This window comes from Myripristis murdjan, chromosome 1 (genome assembly GCF_902150065.1).
Source record: "Myripristis murdjan chromosome 1, fMyrMur1.1, whole genome shotgun sequence".
NCBI classification, from domain to species: Eukaryota; Metazoa; Chordata; class Actinopteri; order Holocentriformes; family Holocentridae; genus Myripristis; species Myripristis murdjan.
Window position 1 is genome coordinate 31,359,370 of NC_043980.1, and position 18,910 is coordinate 31,378,279.

At 41.1% G+C, this 18,910-nt stretch overlaps 1 protein-coding gene across 1 annotated transcript; it reads left to right on the top strand.

Moving 5' to 3' along the window:
• Positions 1 to 1,807: 1,807 nt before the first annotated feature.
• On the top strand, positions 1,808 to 4,112 carry klf1 (Kruppel like factor 1 (erythroid)). Its single transcript, XM_030070559.1, is given in 4 exon segments — positions 1,808 to 2,223; positions 2,532 to 3,390; positions 3,607 to 3,696; positions 3,699 to 4,112. Coding segments are annotated over 4 exon segments (1,107 nt in total). The 5' UTR covers positions 1,808 to 2,148; the 3' UTR covers positions 3,782 to 4,112.
• The last annotated feature ends 14,798 nt before the right edge of the window (positions 4,113 to 18,910 follow it).

Below are 18,910 nucleotides of genomic sequence, written 5' to 3' on the forward strand. Positions count from 1 at the left end.
ATATGGTGTAGGTACGTCAAGTAAGCTCTCCTTTTATATTTGGAATTTGTTCCAGTTTTTGGATTTTGTTTTTTAATCTCACACAATTGTTCTAAGATAAAGTTGCAGTGTTTCCATCGCAGTGTTTCAATAGATGTGTGTATGGACATGTTGTGCAGTTGTTAGCCATAGAGAGAGAGAGAGAGAGAGGGTCTTTATCAGTGGTGGTCTCATCATCAGGGACCAGCAGCAGTCTGAGCTCCATTATCTGTAGAAAGACAGCGAGCTGCCTCGGCCCCACAGCAACAGATAAACACAGGCCAGAATATAATCACCTTTCACACACAGGTCTTCTCCGAAGTCAGAGCCACACTACCAAGCCAGGAGAGACAGACGCTAACCTGTGTGTGTGTGTGTGTGTGTGTGTGTAGCAGCAATCAGCTCAGAAAGAGAACGGAGTGTTTTTTTGCAGCTTTTCTTAAGGCTGAATGAAATGTATCCCATATCTTTTATGTTTGTGTTTGTTTGTTTGAGTTTGTCTATCAGTCTGACTACTTATTTACTATTGTTTGTCTGTCTATCACACTGTATAACATGATAACTGAAAGTCTAAACATATCCCCTGCAATAAAATATCTGTGTTAATGCAATATGTTATGAGTGCTCACTCCTCATGATGCACACATGTACTCAGCCTCACGTGGCGTGTGCTGAGGCAGGCCTTGTTGGACAGCCGCCAATCATCTGACAGCCAGTGGGTTGTTTACTTGTGAATGAAAAATAATACTGAGAGCAACACATCAGTCAGCAGTGTTGGAGAATGATTGCGCTATATTTTTTTTCTGGAGTTATAGTCCAATTAAATATAAAACATCTGGATGGTAACATAGTTTGATCTTTTTGTCATTTTGAGGTGGAGAGAGCTACTTGGTGGCAGGTCCAAATAATTGTGGCTATAAAAAAGAAGGGTTTGAAGTTGACTTTACTTTTAATTATTTATTTTTAAATTATTATTATTATTATTATTTTGTTGTTATTATTATTTGAGGAGCCCAGACTGGGTTGTTTGGCGTGTTTCAGGTCCAGACTGAAGCCTCTGGCAGGCGTCTCAGGGAAAATCTACAGGAGATGGACATTAGAAAAATTTCTTGTACTTCTTCCAGTGGATAACTTAGACTTAGGATAATTTGGGATGTGTGTATATTCTTTTTTATTTGAATCAGTCAGACAGTTGGTAGTATGAACACAATGAACATTATTTGCACTTTATTTCCAATAGAATATCTCATGAACAATGATATTTTAGCAGGTATGCAATTGCATGTGGTATGATCATTTTTACAGAATAGTTTGAGCTCTTTTTTTTTTTTTTTTTAAAGTAGCTTTAGTTAACAAAACCATATTTCTCTTGAGGCTGTCTTTGCTGTTAAGCATATTCAAATGTAAAGTAACAGGCCTCTTGTAAAATTACAGATTCAAAGAAGCTTCCCATGTGGCCCTGAGGCATATTTACCTCAAAAGAAATTGTTTTCTGTGATGTGAGACACAAAATGGATTCAGTCAAGCACGTCGGCGTTAAAACGCCTTGATTTCAACAATCTGAAAATATTTTAAACTTGCATAAAGACTCTGTTGTTGGGTCATATATTTGCAAGATCATTTGAGAGACTATCTTGGCTGCTTGTCCTCTAAATATGCATTAGTCAAATTAAAGCGTGGCATTTTTCAATCCCACAGAGCAGGAAGACAGTGAGTTGAGGCGAGATAGTAAACTTGTGAGCGTACATGAACAATCTTAAGGGATATAGAAAAGGAGCCGGTTAAATACTCAAGTTTACGCTCCACCTCCTAACGGTCAAAACCTACATGAAACAGAGAGATTTGAAGTGAAGCTCGCAGCTGACAGAGATAGACAAGAGAAAGGAGGGAGAGATAGTGAGGGGGGGGAATGGAGAAGAGGAGACAGAGTTAACAAACTGTTGCTGCGGCCCAGGCACCGGCTGAACTGTAACTGGGATGAAGGGGTTGTTAAGCTCGCGTTTGACTTTGTGATAGTTGAGGTTAAGATGGTTATGTAAAAAAAAAGAAAAAGAAAGAAAAAGAAAAGAAAAAAGAGACCTGTTGCTGTTGTCGTTACCACTGTCAGCCAGCGTCGTGTCAAAGTGCTTGATGGCTGTTACGCAGGCTGTGCTCCCGTCCTTCAGCTCCTTCTCCAACTTTGCTCACTCCAGCGACAGTATGAGGGTAAGTGTTGTGTTCTTTTAAAGTCATAAATAGCATGTCTAATCTGACAAAACCTTCTTGCTCCTTCCATGCTGTCGCCTCTTCTAAAGCGATTCCAGCTGGATTCAAAGTTCTAAATGTTAATATTTGTCACGTATGATACATCTTGCTGTGCTGATTACTCAGATACACACTGCACTGGGTGTCTTCTTAATATTTATTTGGGCTTGCACTCTAATGTTGAACTTTAACTGACTTGTTGCATATAACCTTTCTCAATTTTTTAAAAAATATATATATAACGTCTTTTGTTGTTGGTCACCTCCCAGGTGTGGAAGTCTGATGGTGGCTCTCTCAATCTGGACTCTCTAAGCAACAGACTGTCACCTGGCAGCGCCGACCCGATGCAGGTCTCTCAGCCACTGACAGAGGAGCACATGGACGAGGACAGCGAGGCGTCCTGGGACATCGAGCTGCTGCTGTCTGAATGGAGTGGCTCGTCACCTGACTTCACTCTTCCTCTGGACAACGGCACTCAGCGGTGTCCGCAGCTCGACCAAAGCACCATGTACCAAGAGGTGGGTACGTTCAAGGACCAGGCTGGGCAAGACAGCCTTCAGATGAGCGGCCCCATGGTGGAGCTCGTGCCCCCTGTTGACACCGCAGCACCGGTGCTTCCCGAACTGTACAACAGGAGCTACGGTGACGACCACCCGGGCCGGCCGGCGTTCCCCAGTGTGCCTAATGTTGGCCAGTTTGGTTTTCCTCAAGGAAGCAACATGGGGAGACACAGCAGTGACAGAGGAAACCTCAATAAAGCCACATCCTGGGACTTCAACCTCTGTTATCCCCAGCAGCACCCCTCCATGGTGGCCTTCCCCGACAGCAGGTTCCTCCCGCCCCAGGCCTTGACCCCTGACCCGCGACACTACAGCTACATCCCAAACCTCACTCAAAATGCCAACCTCTTTCGCAACTATACACACAGCCAGGCCAGCACTCATTTCTCCCTCATGCAGCAGCCACTGCTGGCCGGGTCTCCGCTCCCCCCTGGTGGGGTGGAGGGGAAGCGTGGCAGGCGGGCCACGGGGAAAAAGCGGCCTGCCATCCACAGCTGTGAATACCCCGGCTGCAGCAAGACCTACACCAAGAGCTCCCACCTCAAGGCCCACCTCCGCACCCACACAGGTGAGTCTGCAACAGATCTGCAAGGGCCACTGGGTAAGGCTGAATTTAGGAAAAAAACAGGATGAGTGCATTTGTGTTGTCACAGCTTATGTGTCTGCACTTAAAGGCATTGTGTTGCTCTCGAACAAGAATGGAATAGTGAGTTCATAAAGATATGATTTCATATTCACCATTTGTTTTTATGTCCATCACCATATGTGTGTGTGTGCTGATCAGGAGAAAAGCCGTACCACTGTTCATGGGAGGGCTGCGGCTGGAAATTCGCCCGCTCCGATGAGCTGACGCGTCACTACCGGAAGCACACAGGCCAAAACCCTACGAGTGTCTGCTGTGTCAGAGGGCCTTCTCCCGCTCCGACCACCTGGCTCTGCACATGAAGAGGCACAACTGACACACACACATGCATACACACACTGGTGCACTAGGGTTATTAAGTGACTGTGCTCGTAGTCCTGGACTAATGATGAGTCCTATACCCCAAATTTGTACCAGATTATCTGAGGGGTTATCAAACAGGCCCACACGCAGACTTGTAGCTCATGAAAATGTATCTTATAGCACAGACACTGGTAGAACGACATTACATACATCAAGCATGTGGGGCCTGGAAGTGAAAATGTTGCTGATAACACTTGTCAAATTTGGCATTTTAACACACGCTGTTAGAATACAACAGCTCTGTTGGTGTATATTTGTGTTAATTTTTCAAAACACTTCAATACCTTGGCACACCTCTATTTCACAGACCTTCATGAAATGTCACAACTTAAAAAGCCACCAATAAAGGTGCACTATGTAAAAAAAAAAAAAAAAAAAAAAAAAAAAGTGAGGACTGTGTAGATTCAACTGAGGAAAAACAAATGTGTAATATGGCATAGAAAAAGAGAAAAAATAATTTTGGAAAAAAGCACAAATTTGATAGCTGAATCTACTTGGCTGTCTTTTTATGTCAGTAAAACAGTCCTCACTTCAAATGACCCTAAGTGTGGCATAGCATACCTTTAATCAACAATTCATCAAGCAATATAGAAGCTTTTAATGTGATAGATGTGAATTTGTATATATTGTATTTAATTTGTTTAAGCATATTGATGGACATTTGAACACTGAGGAATGGGACTCGACAAAGTGAAACACTGGATTAAGCTATTCTCTCTCTCTCTCTCTCTCTCTCTCTCTCTCTCTCTCTCTCTCTCTCTCTCTCTCTCTCTCTAGCAACACACACACACACACACACACACACACACACCAGCTTTATAGTTAGCATGCTGTCATCAATAAGGGATAATGGCACCAAAAACAGGAGCATACACTGTAGACCCCGGGGGCAGCTAGACAGCAGACTTTAACACTAACAAGCTTACCAAAAGGTGTGTGTGTCTGTTTGTGTTGTAGATTATAATAGGATATATAGTGCACACACACAGATCAAAGTCATGACTGCATTACCTGTATGATGATTTAATATCTTCATTTAATGTCTCTATCAAGTAAGAGTTTTACTCGATTAGATTTTTCACATGTATATGTAAAACTATGCGATACAGAAGATGCAGGGCTGCCTTTGTTTGTCATCTAATTTATGTTATTTTATGTTATTTAAGTTTAAGAAGAATCATGTATGCATTAAGTGTTTGTTGTATTCCTCATGATGAAAAAGTTAAAGCTGTATATAATTTGCCTTCTCACCCAACAGGTTACTATCCTCTAAAAATGAACAATATATTTATTAACAAGATGATAATCTTTTATATCATTATAGCACAATATTCTCGCACCACTTTTGTATATTATAAAGAAGGTGCTTTTAAAGTTTTTTCAGTCATTTCATTTTCACATTTCAATAAAGACATCTGATTGTAAAAATGCCTCTCAATATGACATTATTTATCACATTATTTATCATTCCCTGATACTGGAAATGTCTTTGACCTCCTCAAACCTGCCAGACCCATCAGGGGGTTCATCATTATCATACACGCTGCTTATTTAAAATCCGCTGAACTTTATGGGAAATTCTAGTGGCGATCCCAAGGTTTCCAGAGATAGCAAACACTGAATTCCAGGGAAATGTGTGTAATATGATGCACAACACATGCAGGCCTTGATATTTTCTATTTAAGGTAATGATGCAAAACAATGGCATCTTCAGTTTGAATATTTTCCCTGATAGAAATATGATGAGTTACAACCAGTAGATACATAATACATATGACATTGTCATGAAATAAAGAGAACAAGTTACTAAAAGGGAAAATTACAGCTGAGGGGATTAATTACTCCAGGGCTGTATGCAATTATACCTTCAAGTCTTATACTGGTCATTAGCAGGGATTTTGTTTACTTAGACATTTTCTGAGCTTTACTCACGGACCAAATCTAACCTGCATGGACTCAAAACTCAATATGTATGTACATATATATATATATATATATATATATATATATATATATATATATATATATATATATATATATATATATATATATATTCTAAAATCTGCAGCTTACAGCATTTCCTTCAAAGCAGACTCAAAAAAATCCCCACCTCTGCTTTCACAGCGGCAACAGCCCAGTTTGAAAAAGTTGAACAGTGGCCAAGTGTGATGTCACTCGTCTCCCTTTGACCACTAGGTGGGAGTCTTCCACCGCTACGAGCAGGCAACACCCACGCAGGCTGGCACAAGCAGGCAGCTGGCAGCTGTGGCCACACTGCTGCTATTCTGGGTAAGAGTGAGGTTAGGATGAAAATCTGCTTATGTAACCCAGAGCTCACTGATCCATCCTGATTATGTCAGATGATGGAGGGCGTCATCATGTTATGACAAGCTCCCTCCCGCCCTTTCTTTCTTTTGCGTGCATTCTTTTGCATGGTTTTTTAGCAGACACACACACACACACACGGGCATGCATGCACTTAGAAACACAAAAGAAAAAACAAGTACCCACATGCACTCGTGCACACTCAGACACACACACACACACACACACAAATGCAAATGCATCATCATACACGCACAAAAAATACTTAGAATAATGTTATGATTTAATCTCTACTGTTTTCATCTTTCGCCAGAAGTGATTTTGTTTATTTTCTGTTCAAACCCCATGTCGTGCCAGGCCCTCTGTGGCACGACATGTCCGCCGTCACAGTCAGTTCAGACGTGCAGGCTTAAGTTTCACAAAGAGAGAAAGTGAACAGTGTGAAGGCACCACTTAAATCATAATCTATATCTACTATTTAAAAAAATGACCTCCAAGAGAAAAGGTGAAACTGAAATAAACGCTGTAATTTAGTCGCGTGGAGTCCAGCTGTTTCAGCAGTTATGATATATCTTGATTAAAAACATTTTTGATGCTGTTATCTTCCCTGAATCATGACTTAGACCCAAAGAGCGACAGATATGGGTCAAAACTAAAATTACTGACCACAACAGCTGTATAAAATTACAGAGGAAAAACCTTATCTCTCTTCAAGAGTTTAAATTAGTCAGCAGTGAGCGTTTAAGGCCACTTGAATGTTTCCATCCTCTCATTAAAATCACAACACACTCACCCTCTTCTCTTACGCAGACTCTGGAGCTCCTTTGGATTAAAAAAAAAAAAAAAGTGAGAGAAAAAAGTGATATGTTGAACTGCATTATGAAGTATCTGTTAGGACATGGAAACCAACGCTTACACCTATTTGTTGTATGTATTTTTGCAGTTTACTGTATGTTCACTTCTGCTGAATGTGGGCCATGATTTGAAATAGCAAATGAAATAGAAATGGTCATGACATGCCTCTTCACTTGCATCAGAAACAGCACTGCCTGAGTGCCTCCCTGTGTTGAAAAGAAAACATTTTCTTAGATGCTGGAAATGGAAACAAAGCCACTACTTTGTGCCTCAGAGCCTCTGGCATTTCTGAGGAAGAGCCGTATATCAATTCTCTGGAATTTCTGCCTATTCGAATTAAGGGAAATGTGTGAAACAACGGTTTCAGGTCTGACTCAAACCAAAGATGCTGTGTTATTTTGTCCTTGCACTTCTCAGAAGTTGTGCACGCCACTGATTCCCAGAATGCCTTTTGTCAGAGAAAAGGTGTGAACTTGCATTCAGCTGGAAAAAGCAAAGATGATGATGATAACAACAGATGGAGCTTCTGGGAAGTTAAAGGAAAAATCCACCATGAGATAATCGCTTACATTGTTGAATATCATCTATCTGTGATGACAGTGCTTTGATTTATTTTGTGGCAAAAAACATTTTAGTTTTTTGGTATCAACCTGCATCATGTGTGACTGTTTCAGTCAGTGATTTCCTACATTTCCCAGGATGCCTTTTAATGACCTCTGGAGAACTTGCCTCAACTTTTTGCAGCCAGTATAAACAACTGGATAGGGTGATAGTGACAGCAATAGTGTTATATGGGAGCTTTTCCATTGTGGAAATATGTTTTGTGGCTGCTGTCAGAGGGAAGACAGATTTCTGCTGGCGAGACTGTCGAACATCAGTGGAAAATGCAAAAGAAGTTATTATTTTTTTTCCTCTGAGGGACTGACAACCTGATGTTTATCACTGAAGATTTAAAAACATGATGTTTTTTCCGTTACACTCCACTGTATCTTGAATATAGCAATTTGTTCTGGTTAAATGAAGGTCACATTTTTTACATCTGACCAGTTACCAGACCCTGGTGTGAAAGGTACATATTACTAATAAAAGTGCTAAAGATTGTTGGTGGATTTATCCTTTAATGTAAACAACGCTTAGTTGGATGCATGGTGATGATGTCACCAGATCATTAAGTGAAGAGTTGTAAATTGTCTCACTATCACAGCTACAGGACTGGCTTTTAAATGACATCCTAATGATACCAGTGCACACACATCATGTGAGAACGGCAACGCTCAGCCACACAGCCGCATTCACACACATTGGAAACTTGGTAATTATGGTGCCGAGTTGTTCCTTGGCCAGAAATTGTGTGTTATCCACCGAGACCAACGCTCTTTTCACGCCCACCTCCCACCAGGCCGCACATCAGCTCTGCAGTAATGAGCTGCTGATGGCTGCACGGCCGCATGTGCAGTGTGTGGGGATTAAACCAGTTAAATTTCTGCTCATGGGTGCAGCGTTCAGAGTTCAAGGGAAAGCGATTTAGGATTTAGAGGCAACACGAGGACAGAAGCTGAGTCCTAACCTGAAATGGACCCAAAAACTCAAACACAAATGCTCTTATATCAGCTGCAAAAAAGTGACTGTCTGCAGGGGACGGGGCTGTGAAATAAGTAAAAGCTTTCAAAAGCAGCACTCTTGGGCATGAAATGAATGCAGTATCCTCATTTTACACTAGAACAGAGTAGAACAGAATAGAGTAGACTGCACTGGAAGAGAGCAGAACAAAAAAGGATAGAATAGAATAGAATAGAATAGAATAGAATAGAATAGAAAAGAACAGAACAGAATACAACAGCACAGAACAGAATAGAACAGAATAGAATAGAACAGAACAGAACAGAATAGAATAGACAGGAATAGAAGAGAGCAGAGCAAAATAGAATAGAATATATCAGATTTTCGATAGATTTTGAGGATTTCTACAGAAATTTTGCTACCTTTTGCATTTTCCTTATCTAGAATATCCTGATTTGTGATAAAACACACACATAATCTCTTTCAATCTCTGCTGTCCATGAAATATGGAGGGCAAATTACGAGGATAAAACAAATGCAGAAATCACACATTCAGCTATTGGTGCTACAGACGCAGATGTTCCATGCACTGTCTGCCAAACAAGCATTGAACTATGCATAAGACATGAAATATTAACGTCTTTCACATCTTCTATCTCAAACTCCAAAAGTTCAAAAGCTTAACAAGTTTTATTGCCACTTTGGCCTCGCCTCAACCTGGATGAGGAGCCGAAAACTCTGCAGCAGTGTGCTAAGTGGGGCAAAGGGGAAATGTGTTTATATTACATGTGACATTGCACATGTCTAGGCCAGGAGTTAAGTCTACGTGCTGAGTACATGATGTAAAATGCCTGTAGTATGATGAACCTGTATGGATTTGTCTCAGTTTGGCTCATTTGATCATAGTTTGTGGGACGAGGGCTCCATCGAGTCCAACTGGATGCAAGTTTTTCCTCACATCCTCACAGTGAGACCATGAAGAAAATAAATTCAGCTGCTCCATTTCATGGTTCTGTAAGAAAACTAACACCAGCTACAGAGACCCCCAAGTGTCAGAGTTATCTTGTCCCCTGCCAAGCACACAAACCCTCCATTTTGAAGAATGCCTCCATGGGAGAGCTGCACAAACACGGGAACAGGGCGAACGAGGTTTAGTGAGGACAGAAGTGGATTAAGTGTCTCCTCTCTCTCTCTCTCTCTCTCTCTCTCTCTCTCTCTCTCTCTCTCTCTCTCTCTCTCTCTCTGTCTCACTGTCTGTTGAGAAGTGTGCGACTTTCCCCCATGAAGAGGACGTTTCAGGACACTTGTTTAATCAAATGAAAACAGAGGGGAAAGGGAGACGGAGCAGAGACGTAGCAGAGACGACAGACTGAGAGGAGGAGATGACGGGGCTGAGTTTGCATTCGCAGACAAAAAGGGAATAAGTACTGAGGAGGAAAATTAGCGGGTAAAGGTGAAACATTTCCCTTTGGATCTTCTGTTTGTAATTCTCTTTGCTAGCACATCAATTAAAATCAGCAGATGAAATTCAAAACCCAGTATCTGATTCTGTGTCCGTCAACATTAACAATCAATTTAGTTCAACGTCAACACTGCACTGTCCCTATAGGAAAACTGGAGCGCATTGACCTGCATTGAAAACAACACAAAATATAATAACAATAAAAAAAATAAAAAAAAACAGCAAGTTCAAACCATGAAATATAAAAAACAACTTAACTGAATAAAGCAATAAAGCAGAAAAGCACAATAAATTACATTATAGTGTCTTAAAAAACATAAACACACTATCCTCAGGGGAAAAACGGGCTGCTGGGAAACAGAAAAGTTTTCAGTTTGTTGTTTTTATGAGCAGGGCCTGCAATTTTATTTATAGCCTACACACATTTGCTGCTCCAAGAAGCATCTTGCAGGTTTTTCTTTAGTTTACTGTGCTTTAAAGTATTTTTTCTTTTGATTTGTAAAAAAAATAAATGAGTAATTTAAAGGAGTTCTATAGCAAGTATTCTATTTTCTCAATTTGAAAGAGCTAGGCTAATGACTCCCATAGACTTCAAGTCTTTATGCTAAGCTAACATAGGAACCAACCCATAGGAGCCAAACCACTGTACATACAGGCGAAAATGATATCAAATGGTATCGAACGTCTTGTTTCAGTCTGGGTAAGTTAGGAAACAGGGATTTTGCAGTAAATGTTGGAGTATTCCTTTAAAAAATAAAGTCATTTACCAGTTCAAATAAACTCCATTGTGCCCCACTTACTGTGGATAAAATGAGACTTTCAAACTGTTTGATTTTGTTTAAAAAGTGGTTCAAATTCTCCTCACAAGGTGGCTATGTTTTTACATGTTACAAACCCTGCATAAGAATAATATATTTCATCTGTGTTTTAAGCACAAACAACTGAAAAAGTTAAGTTTTAAATTAGTTTTTAAAAAAAGTTTTAAATTAATCAGCAGTTACATCCATTAAAATCTATTTGTCATCCATCACATCTGGGTCGCCTGTATGACCGACTCTGATGTTTCCTTCTGGCGTTGTAAAGGCCACGTCCATTGTGTCCTTGTCAGTCCTGAGGATGAGGAATGTTTGTACACCCTGTGATTGGTCATGCTGCTGTGACCGCGGCAGAACAACAACAGCGTTACTGAGCAGGAATGTCTTGAACGCAGCACAGTGGCCTCAATTCACAGTGTACCCAGCCTCCTCTCAGCCGATAACTGGGTCATTTATGCTGCTGATGACATGATTATATAAGTTTTGATTGCACAATCTTGCCCCTAGAAAACGCACACCCGCATGCACACACACAGACACACACATACATGCGCGCACACACACAAACTCCTTCCACGTCAACTACTCTTGATTAATCACAGATCCAGTTTTTTGTCCAGGCTGCTCCACACAGCTTCACAAGAAACACACTGATAACTGCAGGGACAAGCACTTACACACATCTACTAACAGAGAAACAAGCACACACACACACACACACACACACACACACACACACACAAACACAAACACACCACTCCCATCCTGATGTTAATATTTCAAGAGCTCTACCCCTCCAGTGAATGCCTATAAATGGATTTTCTCTGCATTATTAAACCCTGCAACTTCAGGACAGTGCTGACACCAGCCCGCTCACTGAGGGCCTGTAGCCTCCTGATATCAAAAATAGCAAAAAGGTTTATTTATTTATTTTGCTCCCTCATACTTCTCACTGCTTTGTGCATTTCCCCAACTGGACGGATGAAACATTCACCATCCAGATGGCATTTTTTTTTTTTTTCAGGGTCAGGGGAAGGGTTGAGGGGATTGGAGAGGCAACTGCTGTTGATTGCATTTATTGCAGCATCATTAGCAGCAAGTGCAGCCGTCTGAAAAGTGAGTACTCCTTCACACTTAGAGCCTACCTGGCAACACTCCACGTGGTCCGTTCAGAAAGACAACACGCTTTTAAAAAACGGAGTTGACCAAAGAGCTGTGCAGTTCCAGCAAAGGGCACAACAGAGGCGAGTAAAATCAATAGTGAAGTGCACAGATGGTAGTAAAAAGGCTTGAGAACAGCAACAAGAGGCAAAGGAAAATAAAGGCCAATATAAAAAATAGGTGCACAGATGTAAAAACACAACAGAATAAAACATGTAAGGACCACATTTTGATAAATAAAAAGATTATAAAACACAAAACTGACCAGTGGAAACATGTATGTGAGTTTTTTCGTGAAATTGTCAGTGGCAGGGCCGCCTTTGATCAAGAGTGGCACGATCTCCCTCACCTACTTGCCACAACAACCTGAGGATCTGAGAGGTCTGGGGTTGGAGTCAGGGCAGAGAAGTTCTGAAAATGTACACGGGTGCCAGTTAACGTATGGCTTTTAAAAAAAAAAAAAAAAAAAAAAAACTTTATTTCAATCCCATATTTGACAGGTAGCCGGCACAGGGCTGCAAGCACCTGTGTAATGCTGTCTCTACTTTTTCTGTCTTTTTCTTTTCTGGTTCATTAGGCCTCGCTGCAGCGCTGTGCCCCGGCTCTGCTCCATGACAAAGAGGACTCGCCAACACCAGGGACAATAAATTGCAGTAATCCAGCCTTAAGGACATCCTGGAATATTCTATAATGTTCCGGCACTTTGGTGGGCGGAGCGAATGGGAGTGAACTGGGGACAGTCAACAACAGGAACAATATGAATTTCTGTTTTGCAGGAAGATGACACTCACCCAGCACAATACAATCTCCATAACGCTGCAATCTAATCAAGCCACTCTTACTGCTGTAACACACTTAATCTGACGATCCACATTCAGAATGAGCTATTTTGCTGTTGTCCTGCAAAAACCTCATAACTCCTCTTGCTGGGTTTCATGTTTTAATGTCTCATAAGGGATTACAGGGTCCTCTACGGGTTGATAAAATTGTTCCAGCCTTGGTCTTACGAAACCCTTTCAAAATCCAAGGCAAACAAACCCAAAATGCACTGTGGTCAAGCGAAACACAAGGCTGCTTTCATTACGCTAATGGTATGTTATTATTCTCACTCCCTCTTTTCTTAATTCTCTCTAATTTGGCACGAGCAGCCGCGTAAGGAGAGAACAACACAATGAAATCTCGCCGTCGGCTCTCACTCCAGTTTTTAGTTAAGAGTTGACTTCGCTCGTTCGTCTGCGTGATGTGAGGCCAGGAGCTGCTCTTCTGCTCCGTACCTTTCCTTCAGGAAGATCTGTTTCATCTCTGCACCCCCTTACTGCTCTCTGCTTTTCACAATCTCACATAATGGGAATCTTGGCCTGACACCCAAATACCGGATAAGGATTAGAGTGTGGAACGCTGCAGGCCGGTGGAGAATAGGGATTGTTGAGAGGGAACGTGAGCGGCAGAGGATGGAGGGATGGAAAGAGAGAAGCAGAGAGAGAGAGAGAGAGAGAGAAGAGGGGAAGGAGGCCTGTGCAGCGAACGGTCTCCTCACTTGAACTTGACCATGCGCACACACAGAGTCAAGCAGGGTCACGCTTTACAGCTCTCCTCTCCACACGCTGCCAGTCTATTGCTTTTCACCTGTGTTTGCTTGTTCGAGGTTCAAATGAAGCCTCACACACACACACACACACACACACAAATGTACAAAACAAATTGTCGCTGCACGGGTCTGAACACGTGCTAACCTTTGAGCCGATCTATATGAAGATCATATAGCCAGTAGGGTATACAGCATCAACAGCAGAGGCAGATACTGAAGTCTAAAGAAACACAGACATGATATATTCCTCAGGAAAATGCAGCACAAGTGTTGATAGCTACCAAATTTTCCAGCTGCCCTCTTTCTTACAGCTGTGGCTCTTTGAAAATGTTTTATTGTTGTCTTCCTGCAAAAAATAAATATATTTTTTTTTAATTAAACAAAAAAAAAAAAAAAGAAAAGAAACAAAAAGCACATTGAGATTTAAAAACAGTTATGATTTTAGAGTTATTATTGTAGTTGGTGAAGAGACATTATTTACTCTGTGTGATTTAAATATTTTCCTTGTTGCATTTATCTATATAGTCATTGTTCGAGATGTGAATGAGCCATAAACCCATAACTGTTTATGACAAATTCCCAGACCGTGCCATCTCATCAATACAGCTTCCTCCTTTATGAAGGCATTAAGTTCCCACGCAATTTTAATTGGGCGGTTGAGACGAGGACACAGGAAATTAATGTTTCCTTGGCTGATGCGTCTACTAATGCACGCAGGCTGTGTGTGCCGTCTCACAAAGATCATGATTATATACGATCACTGAATAATCAGTGATATGATCATCTTTGTATGTATCATCTATATTATTGTCTAGAGTTTACTAATCTATTCATGTAGGCCCCAGTGTTTTATCCAGACTATCCAGAGTAAAATGAAGACACACTGGAAAATGAAGTTACGCACTAAAACATGAATTGCAGTTGAATCTTACACATGGAGGACGTGTTTTAAAGTTTTGCACCATGTGTTGGTTTCATAATACATCACTCCAAGCTGCTGCATTGTGAGTGAAGTATAGACAGTGAGGTGACCATTACCAGCTGTTACCAAATCAACCTTTGGCACAGCCGCTGGGGTTATGGTTTGAGTCAGGGACAGGTCAGGGTCATAGTTAATGTTCAAAGGTGTGTCTTTGTGATGTTTGAGAAAACAAACCTGCCTGGAGGATTAGGAATTAACTCAGTCCTCTGTCCTGTGACGCCTCCTTTTCTGTTTTGATGTAAAGATGGTATACACTCAACGTCAGTGTTATTTTTGTTAGTTGGAGTTTAGTATAGATGGACAACATTCATTCACTCTCAAGCTTGTTTGATCACCGTGTGTGTGTGTGTGTGTGTGTGTGTGTGTGTGTGTGTGTGTGTGTGTATCTGTCTGCAGCTAATCTCACATACTACTAGGCCCATCTGTGTGATTAAGAGCCTCTCATGGTTGTAGTGATTCAAACGGTTGCACCGCAAAACTTTTCTTTTTGGAAAGAGCAAGTTCAAATTTGACTTGAATGCCTACGAAGCTGCACATCCACCGACTGACAGGCAAAATGTTTTTATTAGGTACATTTTTTAGCTGGAGTGCTGCATATTAAAAACATTTTTCCTTAAAAACTGTTTTTCTGTCCGTGTGTGTGTGTGTATCTTTCTCTGCAGCTAAACTCGCATGGCATTAGGTTTATCAGTCTAATATTTTTTGTGCACAGTTAGGACTGTATGATCAAGGACTTTTTGTGGTTACGGTGATTCAAAGCCGTTATAAAACCCATTTTTTACTGCAGTTGAATGCTCACTCCTCAGCTGCTTACGCTTCACACAATGATTGGTTCAAGGGGCCGCAAAAATTACATTACATGATTAATTGTGCATTTTGATAATGTAATTCTTCTGTGGTGCATGCATGTGTACAGCTGTGTGAGAGAGACAGAGAGGGAGAGAGAGAGAATGTATGAATTTGTTTACCGACCTGGTAAACTTAAGACATTTCTTAGAAAATGCCGGTGTTTTGACTGGAATCATATTTAATGAATCATATTTAAATGGTGTACATAAAAGATGTGGCACACATTCAGTCAACAGCCAGGGAAACATTATATTTATCCTTTACACAATATTTTAGTTACATAATCTGCCAAACAGAATTATTGCATAGGGAGTGTAGGACACACAGAAACATACTTCACTCACATTCTGTCTCCTCCTTTATTATATTGCACAGCGTGTATATAAGCACCGACACTGATGTTGTAAGGGGTTCACTCCAAAAATTTTGCAGGTGTTGCACAGCAGCTGGACGGTGCTTTGTTCAGACATCAGCATCCAGCAAAAGGCATTACAGAAGAGAGTGTCATGTCCAGCGGATCAGTCATTGAACAATGTTCCTCATTCTGCACAGCCTCACCTGACCTGAACTTCCAGCACAGCGCAGTCCTCACATGGTCCGTGGTGCCGGGGGAGGGGGATTACATAAGAGCTCCCACTGCCATTCACTCTATCAGCTGGAACACAAGTCCTGCAACTGGCTTTGACTGTCTCTTCTGTCTCTGAATTGCTCTCTTTATGTAGCTTATTTACAATACATGGTTACATAATTCAGGGAATAACCCCTGGGTCCAATAGTTATACACTGTATGCCGACCGTGCTCACACACAGGGGCTGAATAGGTAGAAGAAACACTGAGAAAACGACATCAAAAACATCCTCATTGCACACATCTATTCTTTGAGTGGCAGCTGATATTGAACTCACACTTTTGACAATAGCAATATGACTGTGTGTTATTGTGTGCATCTGTGTGTGGATGTCTGAGAGAGTGTGTGAGGAGGAGCATGTATACAACCTTTTTTTCTTTATTTCTTTTTTCTTTTTGAGATTACTATTTGTCACCCTGAACTGATGCTTGTTGGACGTTCACCTCCAAAGAGCGATGACATGACTGCAGTCCACACAGGCTGGTGTAGATTAGATGACCTCATCGCAGAGAAAGGGAGCAAGAGGAGTGACACATCAAGGCACGAGACAGTTATTGAATAAACATGGATCATCAAACTTTTGCGCAGCAGTTTGTAGCTTAATTTAACACACGTGAGATCATTCCTCATTCCCTTGTCTGTATCAAACTCCAATTTGCTGGCTGGGAGTGCTGACTCAGCTTTTAAAGGTCACTGAGAAAACGTGCAATGACAATCTGACATGTCAGGTGATGTAACGTAATGCAATGTAATGTAATTTCCTGTTGATGATTTAATCCGTCCTGTTGTCCGTTGAATCACAACAATGTTTTTTAATGAAGTAATGTGACGTAATCAACAAAAAACAACAAAATATACCTGTACCTGTTTTGCTTGTAAATCTTTTGATTATATTGTATTTCTTATTTGACCCCAGGAAGAATAGTCACTACTGAGGCAGTGACTAATGGGGATCAACAATAAACAATAAACAATAAACAATTAACATTTTCTATAGTGTGTACATTTCCTCCTCATGCATATTTACAGGCATGTTAGCAGCCATGCATATAGATCTTTTTCACAGCAGCTATTTTGACAGGAAATAGCAGGTGCACCCAGGTGTTAGCAGTGACATTAATGCAGGTTTTTTTTTTCTGTTAGGTCTAACTGAGTCAGTGACCTGCTGTTGTCTCACTGGAAAGACTCTGCTACACTTAAATGGAGCAGAACCTTAATTAATGTAATCAGTAACACGTGTGTTTACCCTGTGATTTCATGTCAAAATGGCTGCTGTGAGAAAAGTCTAAGCAGGTGTTGCTCTACGTGACTTCACAAGTGATTGCATTATCTCCGCAGGTGTTACCAGAGCGTTTTTTGTCTTGTTTTGGCTCTGTTAGTGGGTCACATGGAACAATGGCAGTCTTGGAGACAATCCATTTTACTACAGGACTGTGTTTGTGACATCTTCAGGACACGGACTCTAACTAATCCTAGGAGAACCTTGTCTGACCCCACCCGCCCCTTCAAGTGAGAGTGTGTCTATTTCTCATCTCCCTGGTGAAATAAAGATTTAAATACATATGGAGGGCAACAGAGCAAAACAGTCATTTGCTCCCATAGCTACTGGATACTTGGTCATGAGTTGTGATGTGTTGAGTGGTGATGGAATGATGATGATGATGATGGTGGTTAAGATAAATGCTGATGCTGATTTTGATCCGGTTGTCTTGGCTTGTATTGTACTGCCATGGACTTTAACTGCACCAAAATATCGTTGTGAGGAAAAACGGGTATTTAATCAATTTAATTCAATCAAGCGTCAGCACACACTGGGCAGGAGTATTTCGTCACGCTGAAGGCTGTGTGCATGTCTATGTATCTCTATTTTAAAGTGACAAACATACCTGAATACCTGAGGGCGTATTGTCTGAAACATACTTGTGGCCATAAAAGATTAAACATTACCACTTTACAATAAGACTAGCCTTATAAAGTTTATGAGTGGTTCATAATTAAGTTATTAATTAGGTTGCAAACACTTTAATATCATCAATAAACAATATGCTAATAAACTCATAATGATGATAATGTTAATAAACTCATATGCTTATAAGCAAGCATATGAGTAATACATTGCTGCAAGCTCACTATTTGGAAAGCTCGAGTTACTGCTGCACTGCATCTATTATGTTTGAGAAATTCCCAATTTCCCCATTTGGGATCAATAGAGTACCTATCCATCTGTCTGTTCTGGTAAATCTCAGGTCTTGCCAGTTGCTTAGCTTATTTTATCTTGTCTCTTTCTCAGTCAGCCAACCTTGGTGTCTGCACTGATGTATGAACACTGTCCTATAATTTCTTTAAAATGGTTTATTAATGATTGATAGAGCGTTCGCAACCCAATCATAAATCACTAACCTCAGTCAAGCAGGTGTATTGTTACTTTCTACCTGTATCTTTGGCATACCCATCTGTGCAAATGGGAGAACAGAGGTATGCATGAGGGGACTTCAGGTGGCTTTTAATGATTTCTGTGGCTGCTTTAGTGTTTGAGATCACGTGGGTATACATTAATTAGCAACAGAAGGCTGCTGTAAGGTCATGCTCTAAGAGGCTGAGTTCAGTAACAGGGAAATAAAACAGGCTATGAATAACCTACTCAGCACTCACTGCATGCTTTTGCAGTCTGCCTAATAGTTGACTGTGCCCGGCAGGTGTAAATCATTCTCCGATTCCCTTTCTGAGGACTGAGAGTCGTGAGGGGGGGAGGGGTGGGGGTGTCGTGCGGGTTCAGCCGGGGTGACGGTCCGACCCCGGCTGAACCGACCGGGGGAAGAAACGATTACGAGTCGCGGGAGGTTTCGTGGAGCATAA